General features: G+C 39.5%; 1 protein-coding gene across 1 annotated transcript in view; it reads left to right on the top strand.

Moving 5' to 3' along the window:
* LOC137377150 (palmitoyltransferase ZDHHC13-like) overlaps nucleotides 1–16,314 on the top strand; it is a 57,866-nt gene extending 41,552 nt beyond the window's left edge. The window contains exons 10-17 of the mRNA XM_068046526.1: nucleotides 101–205; nucleotides 3,054–3,174; nucleotides 3,868–3,930; nucleotides 5,776–5,869; nucleotides 7,362–7,445; nucleotides 9,938–10,095; nucleotides 14,796–14,890; nucleotides 16,071–16,314. Of these exons, the coding sequence (XP_067902627.1) occupies nucleotides 101–205; nucleotides 3,054–3,174; nucleotides 3,868–3,930; nucleotides 5,776–5,869; nucleotides 7,362–7,445; nucleotides 9,938–10,095; nucleotides 14,796–14,890; nucleotides 16,071–16,209 (859 nt within the window). The 3' untranslated portion in view covers nucleotides 16,210–16,314. The remainder of the gene's footprint in view (nucleotides 1–100; nucleotides 206–3,053; nucleotides 3,175–3,867; nucleotides 3,931–5,775; nucleotides 5,870–7,361; nucleotides 7,446–9,937; nucleotides 10,096–14,795; nucleotides 14,891–16,070) is intronic.
* Nucleotides 16,315–18,958: the final 2,644 nt, after the last annotated feature.

Raw genomic sequence — 18,958 nt, 5'->3', positions numbered from 1 at the left:
CCTTCAGTAGGACAGGGTAGAAAATTGCCAGAGAAATAAAAACGAATAAAACTAATTGCCATTCATTACTTAATTCTTATTTATTTTTTTCCTGTTATAGGCGTTTTGTAAGTATGCAGACGTATAGCTACATTCCATTGGCGTTTCTGTCAGCATCGCTCTTTTGGATGGTCATCACGTGGTTCATCCGGTTCTTGCCTGATATCCTTTTCTAATTTGGGTGTGGAAACAGTGACTTGAAAGTGGAATTAATTTCACTCGTATGCAACATGAAATAATTTAAGTGTCTTCATGTCTGCGTGAGTAATGTGTTATGCACCTAAGCAAAGTAACCATTGATCTTCAGTGAAATTCCTTTCAGATTGATCATACCAGGAAAGTGAGTGCAAAATAATGCTCAGGATGATAGCTTGTTCATTTTTAGCTGCATGTATGGTTCTATGCTTTTGGTACATTTTTCGTGAAACTGGAGCAAGTCAGCAGCATTGAATCTTCCTGATAACTCCGAACGGGGCTAAAGTTTTTGAGCCAATTAGTAAAATCAAACACTTAAAAACTTATAAAAGAAAGAACTCGCATTTATTTGACGCCTTTCACAACCTCGGGATGTCCCGAAGCATTTTACACACAAGTGTAGTTTGCCAACAGGTCTCACCACTGACACCAGGTATGCAGCTACTCACCGAGTACATGAAATGAGCAAATGCTGAATTTCCATCTGTTGTGGAAAATAGATGACAAAATTCGGCATCCCGTACAATATAGACCTGTTTCTTGTGATGACTAAGTGTAATCACTGTTGTAATGTAGGAAATAGGTCAGCCATTTCATGCACAGCAAGTGCCCACAAACTGAAATGTGATAAATGAATAGGTAATCTACTTTTTAGTTATGTTGGTCAATGGATAAATATTGGCTAGGACACCAGAGAGAGCTTCCTTGCTCTTCTATGGAATTGTGCCGCAGGATCTTTTACTTCCATTGGGAGAACAGAAGGTGCCTTGGTGTAATGTCTCATCTGAAAGGTAGTGCCTCCAACGCTGCATACTCTCCGAGTTGCACTGGAGTGTCAACCTGGATTATGTTCTCAAATCTAGAGTGGGACATGAACACATGACCTGACTTGGGGACGAAAGAGCTACGGTTGACAACTTAAAGACTTCTAACTTATGCATTTCCACTGATGTAAATCAGAAACTTAATGATGACTGACTCAAATCCAGGGAAATTTAAAAACAGTTTCTGATCTATGTGCTCCCAGTTTAGAAGGCCATAGCAGGCTTAATTTAATGCTGCCTTTTTTTCAACAATTTTACTGCAAGAAATAGGTCTACATTGTAGGGACATTTGATTTTTTTTATATTTTCCATGATAGTTGGAGATTCAGAATTTGCTCATTTCACATATTCAGTGATTATTGAGACCTGTTGGCAAACAACACCATGCATAGCTGAGAAAATTCAGTATAAGTTGACATTTGAGTCTCAAAAGAGCCATTGACTGGGTTTCCTTATGAAAAGAATCGCGAAGCGCCCTTGCGGAGACCCAAAAACTGGTTTCATTAAAATGTCTGCTTTATGGAAGATCGTTCCAAAAAATAAAAGTTTCACTTAATATTTTAACTTTATTTGGAAAGATATTCCAGCTATGTGAAAATGCCTTTTGTGAAATTGTGGGTGCATTACTGTGATGGGAACAGTCAGCAGAGTGACAATTTACTATTTATGCAATCTCTCTTGGAGATTATCTCTTCCTACTAGATTTCACCAAATGGCATTTTCATTTCATGAGATTTAATTAGCATTTAAAACAAAATTACGGACATAATGACATTGGAAATGTGGATGTCGACTGGAACTGCAAGTATTTAACGAATCCATCTGGCTTCAAATCACAATACTGGTATCCTTTGTTGCTTGAAGACATGCACGGTAGTTGAAATGTTTGTTTTAGTGTCAGGCCAGACACCTGCTTGGAGGTGACCAGCTGAGCTTTGATAGTTAGTTGTCCACACCCCTCTTCCCCTATGCCCCCAAAGAAATTGAGGAGAAGGACTGACGGGAAGTTTTGGCAGTATCTAGAAGTGTTTGTTTCTCTCTTTCCATAGATTGTCTGACCTGCTGTTTCCACTATTTTCTGTTTTTATTTAATATAACTGGAATTTTTTTTATATGTTGTGTATAACTATTTCTATTTTGTTTTAAAATTAGTCTGTTTTCATGTCTTTTAATTGATCAGAGTTGCATCTCTGCTGAACAGTTAGTCTCTTATTCAGGAAAGCATTATTGACTCGCCTTAAGGCATGAGCTGCCATGCAGGAGGGCCTTTATTGGGCTTTATTTCTCTTGCCCAATTGCTGCACACTGGGCATGGCATGGATCAGATGCCAGACATTTTGGCTCACTCCTTTTGAAGTTTTTATTGTGAGATTCGGTTGACTGTTTAATAGCGTCACTGCTTTGCATTAACGCTTCTGTATGGTAAATTGCACATTTCTAATACATAACCTTGTTGGTTTAATTATGGATGTATTGTGACTTGCTGTTATAGATGTAGAATTCTGATGTCTGTGGTCGTTGGTCCTAAAATATTGTTTAGTTTGTACAAAACATTTTTGGACTAATGTTTGAAGTTCCTACCTTATTCTTGGCACTGGACCAAATTTTAATCTTTTGTTCTTTTTAAATTTTCATCAGATGAATTTGGTTTCTTAATTCTATTTTCTTTTTGAGAATTTCTGCCTGATTTTAGTGTGCTTCATAACATCCTAATGATTTTCTAGTATGCTGCTATTTTTGCCTGGTGTTCTCATCTTTCCCTGCTGCAGTTTCTATTGTGGTATGGGCTACTTTTTCTTCAATGCAGATGATTTGAAATATCTTCTGTGAGTTCAAAAGGTTCTTTATCATATATGCCTGAAATGCTTGCTTTATCAGGTTCTCATTCACAAAAGGTGTTTTTTCAGTGTTTTTGTGTTGTGGGTTGCATGCACCATGTAAGATTGTATTTGTATGTAAGTATACTGAAACTTTCTTAACCACGAATGTACATATACCTGACTCAAGATTTCAGATTCCATTTGCCCTCAGCATTACAGGCTGCATCTACTACTTTTATAAAACCTGGACAATAGGCCCTGGATATCTCCAGGTTTCAGAGCAAGATAAAAAAAGGGTAAAGATACTTGAGAATCAACTTCTGTGAGACCTTGCTGTGTACTGACTTACTCTCGTTTTCTTGCGATTGCATACTTACACTCCCTCTCTTTCTCTCCATCTCTTGCACCTTCTTTCTTTGCTTTCTCACTCTTTCTTCCCCAAAACAGATGATGTAAGACAATGTTGTGCCTTTTTAAATTCAAGTGTTGTGGAAATGGCTGCATTTATCCCATAAACACTTAATTTCAGTTGCAACTAATTGCTAAATAACAGATGAAAGAAAGGATTTGTATTTGTCTGGTGCCTTTCACATACTCAGACTGTCCCAAAATGCTTCACAGCCAATTTGTAACTTCAGAAGTGTAGTTAATCACTGTTATGCAACCACATGCAGTAGGGAATTGAAGCACAGCAAAGTCCAACAGACAGCAATGAGACAAACAATCAGTGAAATCCATGGAGAAGTAAAAGTAGACCTGAGAGGTGTTAGTGCTTATGTCTTTCCAGTACATGAGGTAAAATTGGTGCAGTGAAAATATTATGGCTTATACCACAATTAATGGGTAAGTTATACTTTCACATTCTGCATCTTTTGTTACAAAGTGTAAAGTGAACTAATTCAAGACTAGTATTAGTTTCCTAAAAGTTGTGTAAAATTTATTTTGAATTTGTATGCTTATTGCATTAATATTTCTAATCTATTTTTCAGACTGTCGTGGCACTGGCAGAAGCTGACTGCTTAGACCCAAGGATCTTCTGTACTAGGTGTCTTGTAAGTAAAGACCAATGAAAGAAACTATTGACAATTGATCTGTTCTTCAATAGAATTAACCTGCTGAGTCTAATAACTGTTTTGTAGCTGTAATGAAAAAATATGCAATAGCAATACATGGAAAAGTGGTTTAAGTTTGTTAGTTTCTTACAAGTCAAAACTTTTGACAGAATTTCTGCAACATAATTTGTTGCCAATTGAGTTATCTTTTCCTCCACCCGCACCCCACCCCCCCAATCTCCTTTTCTACTAATTTTCTTCTCTCCATCCCTTCCACCCCATCTCCGTTGAGTTCTTGCTTAGGGTATGCATCCATATCCTTTTCAGTACCCCTATCAACTGACCATTTTTTTGCGTAGGTTCATCTCAATCACACTAGCACCTTTTTAATACAGTTGCAGCATGATATTTGAGAAATTATTTTTAGTTTTTATTCTGATACTTCTGTCATGCTCAGTGCCAAAGGCTACTCCTGTATGAACCTTCCTGCTCCCAACAGACCGGAGTGTGGCTTTGTACACACTGTACCTAGTTACAGTTGTGTTGCCTCAGAGTTAAATGGAGATTTTTATCACCATATTAGCTTAATGGAATTGTCCAAGCTCTCTCGCTATTTGAAATCTGGGAGAACACAACAGAACAAACACTGTTAGATCCAGTAATTCTGACTATTAACTATGAATCAGATTTATTAAAAGTGAAAATTAAAATGCCAGCATAAAGTCAATGCACCCTATTTCACATGGTTACAGAATTTCTAACTTGCATCTCCTTGAATGTACAAAAATACAAAGCATACAATATTGTGGTAACTCAATAGCATTTGGAGCAAAACTTGCATGTAGGGTATTGCTTATTCTCCATGTGCCATGACTACATCGACTTTAGTACAGTGGTACATTAAGAAATGATGACTTGAAGTGCTGTGCTGTTTATCCCTCGGAATCAGCTACTGGCTACTAAGCTATCTATCCATTAAGTGGACTCGAAAGAATACAAGGTACCCTCCTCCTAAAGAAACCACCTGTGGTCAACTAAAGTGTCAGTGTTTCATGAGCTAGGCTCAGTGGACTGATGATGATGTGGATGATTATTAACAAGTACTTCAGGTGGGAACAATGGTTAATGGTTTTGTAGTTTTATAAAAGTGTAATTTTCCCAGGCCAACCATATCCATCTGTGGTTCTGTCATCTGTAGGTATGATTTTCCTCAATGAAATAACCAGCCACAATTACTGCACATTCTACCTCATCCACAGAGGAAGTAAGCCTACAGCATCACGTTTAAAATGATCATTCAAATCTTCAAAATAGTGATAAAGTTATGTCAATACTATGTTCGTCAGTAAGTCCATTGTTATCAAATTGCACCTGCAGTAACTGTTTCTAATGTCTGATTCTTTCGAGCCATATTTTTAAAAAATTTGTTCTTGGGATGTGGGCATCGCTGGCCAGGCCAGCATTTATTGCCCATCCCTAATTGGCCTTGAGAAGGTGGTGGTGAGCTGCCTTCTTGAACCGCTGCAGTCCATGTGGGGTAGGTACACCCACAGTGCTGTTAGGAAGGGAGTTCCAGGATTTTGACCCAGCAACAGTGGAGGAACGGCGATATAGTTCCAAGTCAGGATGGTGTGTGACTTGGACGGGAACTTGCAGATGGTGGTGTTCCCATGCATTTGCTGCCCTTGTCCTTCTAGTTGGTAGAGGTTGCGGGTTTGTATGTGATTGTATTGCTTTGTTGTAGTTACGAGCTATTACCTCTCTTTCCCTTGAAACCATTTTAGGATAGCTATCAAAAGATCTAAAAATAGGTTGCTTATACTAAGAAAGGCTGTTGATTTTCAGATCCGCAAACCCCTCCGATCCAAACACTGTGCCGTTTGCGACTGTTGTGTAGCCAAGTATGATCACCACTGTCTATGGATTGCAAGTTGTATTGGTGAGTCTAGTTTTGCCAGAAGATTCTGTAGGTGGCTATCGTGCACAAACTAATTAGGCTTCTAAATGACAATCAATTTTGGAAATAGTTTGTTAAAACTCTTCTATCAACTTTCAGAAAGAGGCTAATGATGCGGTGATGCAATTTTCACTCGATGTCTGAGTAAATTTTAAGTGCACGAACCCTTTCTATGAATTGTAAGCTGCGATGTTTCCATAAAACTGTTTTGTTTGCACTTTAATAACTATATTGAGGCCAATCAATTTGCTTTTGATTTTCTACTAAGTCTTGTTCCTTCTACATGAGAGCCGCAGAACAGCCTTCACTAATCTGTTGTCGCTCCTACTAATATTTTGCTCAGTTACAGTTTTTTTAATCCAGTGGTGCTTATATATAATCTAGAATGCATATTAGGCAAGCTATTTCTGTCAGTAAAGATCTTCTTTCATCATCTACCCTAAGGCACCATGTTTCACCATAAGTAACACAGGAGAACAAAAGTTGCATATAGTCTGGTTTATATGGTAATATCTAATTATGAATATTGGGGTTATTAATCTTTTTTTTCCTCATTCTGCACCGCCATCTCACTCTCGTTACAAAATCTGCAGTCGGGCAGGTCGGGTGATCGGCAGTACAGAAGCTTTATATATCGCCAGTGCTGCTGTATTGTTGATCAGCACAAATCTAGGAGAGAACCCACTCTAACGTTTCCTACACAACTCAACAGAGATTGGCCAGTGTCTTGGAGATGTAGATCTGTCCTTTGGATTGATTGTGATATTGGTAATTTTAAAAATAGATTAAATTATGAAAGAAATTGGGTAATATAAATTTGAAATTTTATACGTTCTATGTTCTTATTTCTGACTAAAATGTTTCTTGAACCAGAAATCAGTTTTCCATCTTTCAGAATTTATATGATTATTTGTTGTGCTTTCTCACCATGCTTGGCTCAGGAGTCCAAGATGGTCTTAAAATGGTAATGTGCTCCTTTAGAGTAGAACTCTACCTGCTGACTCATATTACAGCACAAGTACTGTTCTGTCCAGCTGCCTAGCCACGATCTATCTCAATTCTTCCAGTGAAACTGACCAAGTTTGAATATTACTTAAAAGTATTGTTGGACTTGTGACCTTTGTCTTTGAGACCCAGTGCTCTTTTTCACCAGTCACTAAGTTTTTTTTTCACTCAAGTACTGATTTAAAGAGGAGGTTTTATAATCCGCTTTGGAATGTGAAGCAGTTTCTTTTGATTCCAGCAGCGATATGTTCAATATTGAGGTTTTGCCATTCTGGAGCAAATGTTTTACAGCGTTTAATATTTATAAATAAATATCTGTGCACTTATTAAAAGTTGTAGAAAGAGAAAAAAATATGTGCCGTAATTGTTGCTACGAAATATTTACCCAAGGTCTCAAAGGGTAGCAGTCTACCTGGAATTAATATCAAAATCACACATTTTGATTTCCTATGTCACTTTTTTTAAACAGGTGCATGGAATCAACGGTACTTTGTTGGCTTCCTGTTTTTCCTGTTTACAGTAGTTGCCTGGATGAGCTATGGAATCATTGTATGTAAGTGACTTTCTTCAAGGGTCCTTTCCTTTTGTCATTTAACAGCGTGGCTGCTGGTTTAAAACATTATTGAATTATATTCCCGTGCAATGTGCTATTTGTCATATACTTTCACAGGAGACTAATATTTGGATGACTTGAATTGTTTAAGACTAATTTTGTTATCATCAAACTAGCAAATGGAACCATTGCAGTCACACTGTCAGCTTATCGCAGTCAGGTGACTCTATTCTAATTCAGTAATGTGCCTCAATTCCACTAAAGATGAGCACATTTCTATTCCTCCACCAGCCATTTTGTGTCTTGTCTGACTGGCATCAGCTCTTTAATTAAATCCCTTGACCACTAGGACTGATTTGATGTTTGTTTCTCAGTGCATGGATAAGGCTGATTATAAAATCAGAGAGGGTACCTGTTACTAAGACTTTTTCACTAAGTTACTAAGAGTTTTCTTAACCTCCTTTTAATATGTTTAGAGTTAGTGCTTTTTCATTTACTTTCTTTCTCCCTTCAGGAAAAAAGATGTCTACTTAATATTGTGAAATCATGGCATTGTTTCACTGCAGTTATTTAATGATTTCTTCTAAATAGCCAATTGGCAATTTGATTTAACTTCAAGATTAATTTATTTATCAGTTGATGCATATAAATCTGATATTTGACAATAATTAAATTAAATTGATCTAATTGGGGGATTTAGATAATGATTATCCGAGAGTAGGAACAGAACACAAATAGGACCAAGAGTGGGCCAAACAATCCCTCAAGCCTGTTCTACTATTTTTTTTTAAAATGTTTTTAAGGACTCATTTAAATTGTGAAAATGAATTCATTTGGAAGCCTGAAGAAATGCTAGACACTTTTTTTTACTGGGGTCATTGAAAGGATACTTGACTGAAAACACCTACTGGAAGAATCAAGGAGTGCTAAAAGTAACCTCTACTGGAGATCACCGGCCTTAAGATAAATAAACAACCGGAACCTTGGACTAAGGGGAGATGTTTACAGAGAAGCCACATGTTCAGGTTTTTATGGAGGTCAGGAGGTTGACTTTCTGCTTGGAGTTTGGATTGTTTACAGTTCAGTTGAGGTGTGAATTGTTTTGAAGACAGTTGGTGCTCTGCCTACCAAGGAAAAAGACACCCTAAGCTCATCTTTCCTGCACCTCTCTGAGACCCGGAGAAGTCCAGTGTGTCAGCTCCTCTTTCCACCTGTCTTTGGAAAAACCCTGCAATTCGAGTGTGTGCTGGCTGAAACCCCTGATGCCACATTTCTCCTGAAAAAAGCCTGCCAGACTAATTCTTGACGCCACCTGAAAAGAACTGCTCCAGAAAAGATCCCAGTGACCCGTCACCATATACCCGGATGCCAGACCAAAAGGGACAACTGATATCCTTCCATATCTTTTTTTTCTTGAAGAATTAGCAAGTATTTGGCCAAAGTATTTTTCTGTCTTTTTCTTGTAACAGACCTCTGCAGAGAGAATTTCTGTATTTTTTTCAGTGTATGTGAGAGTCGGTGTATGGGTCATTTTAATAGGGAACTTTCATATTTCAATCTGTGTGTTAGTGCTTTGCTTCGTTACTGGATAAGTCTTGTTTAATAAGCAAAATTATTAGTTTATTATAAAAGAAACCTGGCTGGTGTAGTTTATTCTGGGATAACGAGTAGAGCATATGATTGACCGCATCGGTAACTGGATAAACAATTAATTATATGCTGTGACCTTTGCAGAAATAGAACTAGAAAAGACAGTGCACTCCTCTCACCTCAGTCGTAACACATTCAATAAGATCATGGCTGAACTTCTACATCAACTTTATTTTCCCGCCCTATCCTCATAACCCTTAATTCCCTTGGTGGTCCGAGAATCTTATTGATCTCAGTTTTGAATGTACTCAATGATTGAGCAGCCACAGCTCTCGAGTAGGGAATTCCAAAGATTCACAACTGCCAACGGAAGAAATTTCTCCTCATCTTAGTCCTAAATGGCTGACCCTTTATCCTGAGACTGTGACCCCAAGTTCTAGACGCCCCAGCCGGAGGAAACAGTTGCTCAGCGAGCCTTTGGTGGTAGCCTAATTGACGTCTAACATTGGCTTAAAGACAACTCACTTAACAGTGAATGACTAGTACCTATACAATGGTTCACATTAGGAGATTGAACCTGTTATATTCTGCATGGATATTCTAGCATGCCATGCTAAAGTGCCGCAATGTATGGTTTCAAATTTTATACAGCATCTTTATTTAGATTTTGCCAGCAGCAATTTTCTTTGAGAATGCTAACTATTCATATGTTATCTGACTTTGTTATGAGATCTTAATTACTAGTCCTCATAGGAAAAAAAAAGTTAAATTCTGAACTACGCCAGATAATGAAGATCAAGTCCAGTCAGCTTGTAATTAAAATTGGATTACAATGTCAAGGCATTTTGGGTATACTTGTGCAAGCATTCAGGAAATAATCATGTATTGTTTTCCTCTTGTAGACTGGTCCTTGCATTGTACGACTAGCTATGAAAAGGATGGGCTATGGACATTTCTGATCCAAATTATTTCATGTTCTCCATGGGTAGTTTGGGTTTTTCTACTTGTGGTGTTCCATTCTTCATGGGTGACTTTCCTCTTATTAAACCAGCTCTATCAGGTAAAAATTGTAGCACTGTATCAGAATTAGTTATGGAATTTAATTTGTGCAACATGAAGGTACAATAACTTGTCCTCTTTTATGGTGCAGAAAATGCGATGATAATCTAACACTGAAATGTTGCCCAGAGTTAGCCCTTCACCAAATATCATTCGATGAAACATTTATATATTTATGTGCATATGTTTATTCATATATTTATGAAAGTAATACAATGTAACATTTTTTGATTTTTAAGAGTTGTAGCACTGCAATCAAATGAATTGTTCCCCTTCAATTCCCAAGTTATAATATTTTTATACAGATAAAATATATATTTTTAATTATTAGCAATTTAGCCTGTTATGCTTCATTACGACAGTAAATCTAGTTTAGTAAATTATTTGTTCAAAGGATTGACTAATTGACGCTTGTAGGTAATAGGGTATTTCAGTGTTATGAAAACATACATTCCATCATTAAATCTTCAAGGATGGGCAAATCCAAATGGCCCAAAGTATTTGGCAAAATAACAACTCGTGCTGGGGAAAATTTGACAGTTGCCAGTCCCTTCAGGCTGTGTTTATTAATGAGCACATTCTGTTTGGGGAGGCAGTGGTGCAGTGGTAATGTCACTGGATTAGTAATCCAGAGCCCAGGCTAATGCTCTGAGGGCATGTGTCTGAATCCCACCATGGCAGCTGGTGAAATTTGAATTCAATTAATAAATCTGGAATTAAATGCTAGTCTAATGACGACCATGAAACCATTGTCTATTGTTGTAAAAACTCATCTGGTTCACCAATGTCCTTTAGGGAAGGAAATCTGCTTGATCAGGCCTACATGTGACTCCAGACTCTCAACAATGTAGTTGACTCTTAAATCTCCTCTGAAATGGCCTAGCAAGCCACTCCGTTCAAGGGCAATAAATGCTGGCCTAGTCAGTGACAGCCCAATCCCACAAACAAACAAAAAAAATTTGGAATTGCATTCTTCAGTACCCTTCACATACTTGTCTAGGATTTCTTGTGAAGGTAAATATCCCACATTTATTTTATATTGAGAGGCGGTTACATTCTTTGAGGTCACTGCAATTAAGAGTCCATTACTGTTGGTTTTTATTTTCTCTAATTGTCTCTCCTCCAGTCATTAGCCAAGTTCATTGAGCTGTAAACAAAAATATCAATTTATTTGCCTGCCATCACACTTCAGTGGCTTCAGATACTTTTTTTTTCTATTTTTGATCATTACTTTGTTTATCAAGTCGGAAAATCAATAGAATGTCAGCCACACTTTTCTCTTCCAATCATGAGCTAAGTGCGTTGTTCCTGGAGCTAAAAATGAAAATATGAATTTACTTATCACATTTTAATAACCATTAAGATATTTTGTCCACCCCCCCCAAATTGATCTTTTACACCCCATTTGTGGAGGTATCCTTGATTTGCAAATCTAAAGACCGATATTAAAATTCCAGCCAAACGGGTTATCCATGTGTGAATTAAAATCTAAATCTTGAATATAGTCCAAGGTAATGGAGCCATTGTGACAATGAGGTCTAGCTGGTGCCAACGACGTGAACGACGTGGCACCAGCTAGACCTCATTGTCACAAGGCGAGCCGCCTTAAACAGTGTTCAAATCACACGCAGCTTCCACAGTGCGGACTGCGACACCGACCACTCCCTGGTGTGCAGCTAGGTTAGACTCAGACCAAAGAAGTTGCATCATTCCAAGCAGAAGGGCCACCCGCGCATCAACACGAGCAGAATTTCTCACCCACAGCTGTTACAAAAATTTCTAAATTCACTTGTAACAGCCCTTCAAAACACTCCCACAGGGGATGCTGAGACCAAGAGGGCCCACATCAGAGACGCCATCTATGAGTCAGCTTTGACCACCTACGGCAAAAGTGCGAAGAGAAATGCAGACTGGTTTCAATCTCATAATGAAGAGCTGGAACCTGTCATAGCCGCTAAGCGCATTGCACTGTTGAACTACAAGAAAGCCCCCAGCGATTTAACATCCGCAGCACTTAAAGCAGCCAGAAGCACTGCACAAAGAACAGCTAGGCATTGCGCAAACGACTACTGGCAACACCTATGCAGTCATATTCAGGTGGCCTCAGACACCGGAAACATCAGAGGAATGTATGATGGCATGAAGAGAGCTCTTGGGCCAACCATCAAGAAGATCGCCCCCCTCAAATCTAAATCGGGGGACATAACCACTGGCCAACGCAAACAGATGGACCGCTGGGTTGAGCACTACCTAGAACTGTACTCCAGGGAGAATGCTGTCACTGAGACTGCCCTCAATGCAGCCCAGCCTCTACCAGTCATGGATGAGCTGGACATACAGCCAACCAAATCGGAACTCAGTGATGCCATTGATTCCCTAGCCAGCGGAAAAGCCCCTGGGAAGGACAGCATTACCCCTGAAATAATCAAGAGTGCCAAGCCTGCTATACTCTCAGCACTACATGAACTGCTATGCCTGTGCTGGGACGAGGGAGCAGTACCCCAGGACATGCGCGATCCAACATCATCACCCTCTATAAAAACAAAGGTGACTGCGGTGACTGCAACAACTACCGTGGAATCTCCCTGCTCAGCATAGTGGGGAAAGTCTTTGCTCGAGTCGCTCTGAACAGGCTCCAGAAGCTGGCCGAGCGCGTCTACCCTGAGGCACAGTGTGGCTTTCGTGCAGAGAGATCGACCGTTGACATGCTGTTCTCCCTTAGTCAGATACAGGAGAAATGCCGTGAACAACAGATGCCCCTCTACATTGCTTTCATTGATCTCACCAAAGCCTTTGACCTCGTCAGCAGACGTGGTCTCTTCAGACTACTAGAAAAGATTGGATGTCCACCAAAGCTACTAAGTATCATCACCTCATTCCATGACAATATGAAAGGCACAATTCAACATGGTGGCTCCTCATCAGAGCCCTTTCCTATCCTGAGTGGTGTGAAACAGGGCTGTGTTCTCGCACCCACACTTTTTGGGATTTTCTTCTCCCTGCTGCTTTCACATGCGTTCAAATCCTCTGAAGAAGGAATTTTCCTCCACACAAGATCAGGGGGCAGGTTGTTCAACCTTGCCCGTCTAAGAGCGAAGTCCAAAGTACGGAAAGTCCTCATCAGAGAACTCCTCTTTGCTGACGATGCTGCTTTAACATTTCACACTGAAGAGTGCCTGCAGAGTCTCATCGATAGGTTTGCGTCTGCCTGCAATGAATTTGGCCTAACCATCAGCCTCAAGAAAACGAACATCATGGGGCAGGACGTCAGAAATGCTCCATCCATCAATATTGGCGACCATGCTCTGGAAGTGGTTCAAGAGTTCACCTACCTAGGCTCAACTATCACCAGTAACCTGTCTGTAGATGCAGAAATCAACAAGCGTATGGGTAAGGCTTCCACTGCTATGTCCAGACTGGCCAAGAGAGTGTGGGAAAATGGCGCACTGACACGGAACACAAAAGTCCGAGTGTATCAGGCCTGTGTCCTCAGTACCTTGCTCTATGGCAGCGAGGCCTGGACAACGTATGCCAGCCAAGAGCGACGTCTCAATTCATTCCATCTTCGCTGCCTTCGGAGAATACTTGGCATCAGGTGGCAGGACTATATCTCCAACACAGAAGTCCTTGAAGCGGCCAACACCCCCAGCTTATACACATTACTGAGTCAGCGGCGCTTGAGATGGCTTGGCCATGTGAGCCGCATGGAAGATGGCAGGATCCCCAAAGACACATTGTACAGCGAGCTCGCCACAGGTATCAGACCCACCGGCCGTCCATGTCTCCGCTATAAAGACGTCTGCAAACGCGACATGAAATCGTGTGACATTGATCACAAGTCGTGGGAGTCAGTTGCCAGCATTCGCCAGAGCTGGCGGGCAGCCATAAAGACAGGGCTAAATTGTGGCGAGTCGAAGAGACTTAGTAGTTGGCAGGAAAAAAGACAGAGGCGCAAGGGGAGAGCCAACTGTGCAACAGCCCCAGCAAACAAATTTCTCTGCAGCACCTGTGGAAGAGCCTGTCACTCCAGAATTGGCCTTTATAGCCACTCCAGGCGCTGCTCCACAAACCATTGACCACCTCCAGGCGCGTATCCATTGTCTCTCGAGATAAGGAGGCCCAAAAGAAAAGAATGGAGCCATTCCAACACAGAAGGAGGTCATTTGGCCCATCAAGTCCATTCCAGTCTCCAGATTTTCTCTTCAGGGATTGGAGAGATTGGGGCAAGAAGAACAGTAGAAATATGTTTGTAATTTTTATTGACGTGCTTCAAAAAAAAATTATTTTTTTCTCTCTCTCAGTCCAATGTAACCTGTGTCCCGGCTCTCTGCCATGCATGGGCCAAGGGAGCAGGACTACAGGATTCAGGTCTTTCAGGTGCTGGAATGTGAAAACGTACCTGTTCTTTGGTTGGCAACTCCCCTGAAGGTGCAGAGCCAAGATTAGGATCACTCTGTAGGGCATTTAGGATTTGATCCCATGTAATACCACTTCATGGTGCACCATCATTAAAGAGCTGTGCACACAAAAGCAATGTAATTCAATTGGAAATTCCAATTATCAGGTGCTGTCATACAAACCTATGATATTCCAATTATTCAATTAAACAGCTCAATCATCATTTTGATTAAATAGGCTTTTAAAAAGGCAGAGCCAAATGCAAAAATGTTTAAGACTAAAAGATGTATTCTTCTCCCCTAGATTTTGTACTTGGGTCTAACAACCAATGAAAGGATCAGTCTGATCAAACGTGCACACTCTGGTCGTTTTCTTGGACTTCAGCAAAACCCATTCAAGTAAGTATTTTACAGCAGATGTCGTAAGGATTGTAGCTGGAATAAATCAATTCCATTCCTTTCTAGCCTCATTACAGTGCAGCAGCGTAGGCAGAGTGCCCTGTGCTACTATCGGGCAGGGAGAAGCAACCACTCTTAGTTTACTGACATGGCACTTCCCTGTTAACTAGAAAATGAACCTGCATTTCTAAGGCATCTTAGCAATTCTCTCAAATATCCCAAAAAGCTTAAAGGACAGCTGGAGGGTGTCCTGCTAATACCTGAATAGTGTCACAGGATATATAGCATCCACCTGTTTACCATCTCATCCAAAGATTAGTATCTTTAGCTATTGCACATTCCCTCAGTATTGCACTGAAGTATTTGCCTCCATTATGTGCTCAGGTATGAGAATGGAGTGTTAACCTGCTTCTGATTGGAGGTAAGAGTGCCAGCAATTGAGCCAAGCTGACGAGCTCAATTACCAGCTCTCCTGTGTCGACCAGCTTGGCCTCCTGCCATTTCTGGCTAGTTATTGCTAACTGGATGACTTCTGGTGGATAGTTGCCCACTCTCGCCTGACTGCTGCTGGAGGATGACTGGCTGATTGTCCAGGTGTTCCTTCTGTGTCACAGCTCATGCCCCTTAGTTGTAAATTTATAGTTCCAAGTGCTTCCACTTTTGCTGTAAAATCTTAAAAAGAAAAATAATTGTGCTGTTGACCTTTATGTTTAGACCACTTAGTAATGTGGCTCAGAAAATTGCTAGAGCTGCCACACAATCTGCCAAAGCTGCCCCTGAACTGACAGAATTCTAAGGGTCCTGAGCATAGTTAGTGATCCAACATTTATATGTTATATCTGGTCAGCAGTTTTTATCGTCATACAATAAAGACAAAGGAATGTACAATCATATTGGCCAAAATAAAAGACAGCAAAAGGTATATTGTACATCAGGGAATGAGATTTTATAGATGCAGCAGAGTAGTCGCTATCAGTGCAGCACTATGTACACTGCAAATGCTAGAATAAGATACTACGAAATAGAAAAGCATTTTATGAACAAGCTGGATGCCAGGTCGATGCAATATCACCTCAGCTGAGCCATGGGGGTTAGGGAAGTGATGACATATTTGCAATGGTATAGTTCATGCAAGAAATAAAACAGCACCAGATTCTTAAATGTTGTTCATTAATTACAGTCATGGCTGTTGCCAGAATCTGGTGGACTTCTTCCAGTGCCGCTGCTTTGGTCTGTTTAAGCCAAATCAAATGGACTGGACTCGACAGTACAGCATGGGCTTTGAGCAACCAAGAGCAAACGAGTTTCAGTTTGTATGAGAAATGTGAAAATTGTAATTGTTTAATAATGGATTGATGTTTAGAAAGTTTTTGTTTTGTGGTGGACAATAAAAACAGGCAAATCTATTTCCTATTGTAGAATTCTAGAGCATCTCAGGTGATATGTGATTTCAGTACCTTGAATTGTAATACTTTTAAATGTTTGAGTCATTACTAAGCTGAATGGGATATATTTGGTGATAAAACATTGGTCAAATTCACACATTTATGAAATATTGTTAAAATCAAATTGATACTTTAAATTATTACAAACGTATACTTTTTTTAACTGTTCATTTTACAATGTTTGTAATTTCTTGCTGGGGACAAAATGACTGCTCTAATTTCAAAGCTTGTTCAGCTTTATCTGTGATTCAGGCTGCCAACTCTGGTTGGACATATTTCTGGAGGTTTCTTCACATGATCTCTCGTCTCCACTCATCCTGTTCAGTCAAACTGCTTTTTTCCCAATTTTGGAATTTTTTTTAACAACAAACTTGTATATAACAAACTAATATATGACAAACTAAACTTTTCAAAGAAAATCAAAAAACACTTTTAATGTTCTCATTTTCTCCTGACTTGCTAATAGCAATATCCACCAGATAAGTCTTTAATTTCAAGATTCCAGGGTAATCCTGGAGTGTTGGCAACCCTGATAAACAAACCCATTTGAAAATTTGCAGGTATTTATATAGTAGAGTTAGATTTACAGCTGTTGTTCCCTACCATCTATTAATTTGTTTAACAAAGACTTGTTTTTAATTGTAGTTGCCTATGCTTAATGTGACCAACTTCAAGGTAACTACCACTCTTAAATTTGCTTGAGACCCTCTCTGCTCCTTCTATCATATGTTCAAACATAGAATGTGAGCTAAGTGTTGTCAGATTGGCTTTGATAACTTAAGTATTTGGGTTACCAGTTCTAAAGGTAATTTATTTTCGTCAACAAAGGAAATAACCTTTTACAGGAGAGGTACAAAATACAGCAAGCTACTTGAAGCCAAGATATATGGTATTTACCATTTTATTAATCATTTGAGATTTGTTTTGCTAGAAAAATTTGCATTTTTATTATAAATACAGATCTAGAACTACAGGTAATGTTGTGAAATACTTGTGCTTCTATGATCAACAGCATTGATATGGTAAATACATATGTGTATACACATACACACACATCGTAGAACATCCCAGAGCACTTCTTGGGAACATTGTCAGACAAAATTTGATGCTGAGCCACATAGGATTTTATGGCAGGTGACCAAAAACTTGGGTCAAAACTGGTTTTAAGGAATGTCGTAAATCAGGAGAGAAAGGTAGAGAGATTTAGGGAGGGAATTCCAGATCTTAGGGCCCAGTCAACTGAAGGCTCGACCACTATTGGGAATGCTCAAGAAACCAGAATTGAGGAAATGTGGAGCGTTGTAGGGCTGGAGGAGGTTAGAGATTTTGCAGGATGTCAGACTCATTTTTCATGATTGAAGACATCAGATGAAAGCAAATGTCTGGAATAGAATCCATCCTAAAAGCGGTGTTTGCTAATTACACTGAGCACCTTACTTTAAATTACAGATAAATATCTGTTGGCCATGCAAAAGCTGAGTCTAATCGGTGTAATCAGGATGACTCATCATATATTTATTAATGATCAAAATATAATTGCTGTCTGCAAAGACTTAATACAGTCTAGACCAACTGCTTTGTGAGTGGCTGCACTTCAAGGATGCAAATGCTGCACTCAATGATTTTATGTCTATATTTATTAGAAATCATCTTCAGGGCTGTAATGGCATTATACTTTTGAGATGCTGCAAAACTGACTTTATGAACTTTCAAGCTTTTAAAGCACTAAGTGTTCCTTAAAACTTTTAAGAATGGTTTTGTCAATAATTTATAATGAATAAAATGATCCAGAACTAGGTTAATGTAGACAATCTTAATGTTCCATAATTCATAGTATAGAAATAAAAAATTGCAAACTTAAATATTAAGTTTTTTTGATTTTTACAGATTGTAGCCCTTTAGTACTAATGTTTTAAAACAAAAACGAACGCTAATTGGTTACCTTGTTGTGATGTTGGGGTATCAAATAAGGGTTCAAATCTGTGTTGACTGCCATCTGCCACTGAGCTACCTTTATGATGTTTTGCCACTCTAAGCCAAACCATCTAAATGATGTGAGCTATTCATGCAACACCCAATTTTGGCTTTTGGCTGCTTGATCAAAGAATATCTCCAAATCCTGGACTTGACAGTTCAATTGACTGAGGAGGGACGCTTGTGGGGGAAATGGAGAAAAATTGCATGTTGCAAGACCAATGATCTAGAGGCACAGAGAGATACAGCACTGAAACAGGCCTTTCGGCCCACCGGGTCCGCACCGACCATCAACCACCCAGTTATACCAATCCTACATTAATCCCATTTTCCCCCTCACATCCCTACAATTCTCCTACCTACACTAGGGGCAATACTTTTTTACAATGGCCAATTTACCTATCAACCCACATGTCTTTGGCATGTGGGAGGAAACCCACGCAGTCACAGGGAGAACTTGCAAACTCCGCACAGGCAGTACCCAAATCTAGTTTAGGACTTTACAGTGTATAAGTCTGCAATGCTTTATACAGCTTTCATCAGATAATTTTATGTTGCTGTTCAAAACCTTTGTGAACTTCTACTGATATGACTCAGCTGCTTGTTTATTTTCAGCGCTTTGTTGCCAACCATCAATTTCTGCCAAAAA

The sequence above is a fragment of the Heterodontus francisci genome, chromosome 14 (assembly GCF_036365525.1).
Source record: "Heterodontus francisci isolate sHetFra1 chromosome 14, sHetFra1.hap1, whole genome shotgun sequence".
NCBI classification, from domain to species: Eukaryota; Metazoa; Chordata; class Chondrichthyes; order Heterodontiformes; family Heterodontidae; genus Heterodontus; species Heterodontus francisci.
The sequence above is the reverse complement of the archived record's forward strand: the minus strand, read 5'-3'. Positions and strand labels throughout refer to the sequence as shown.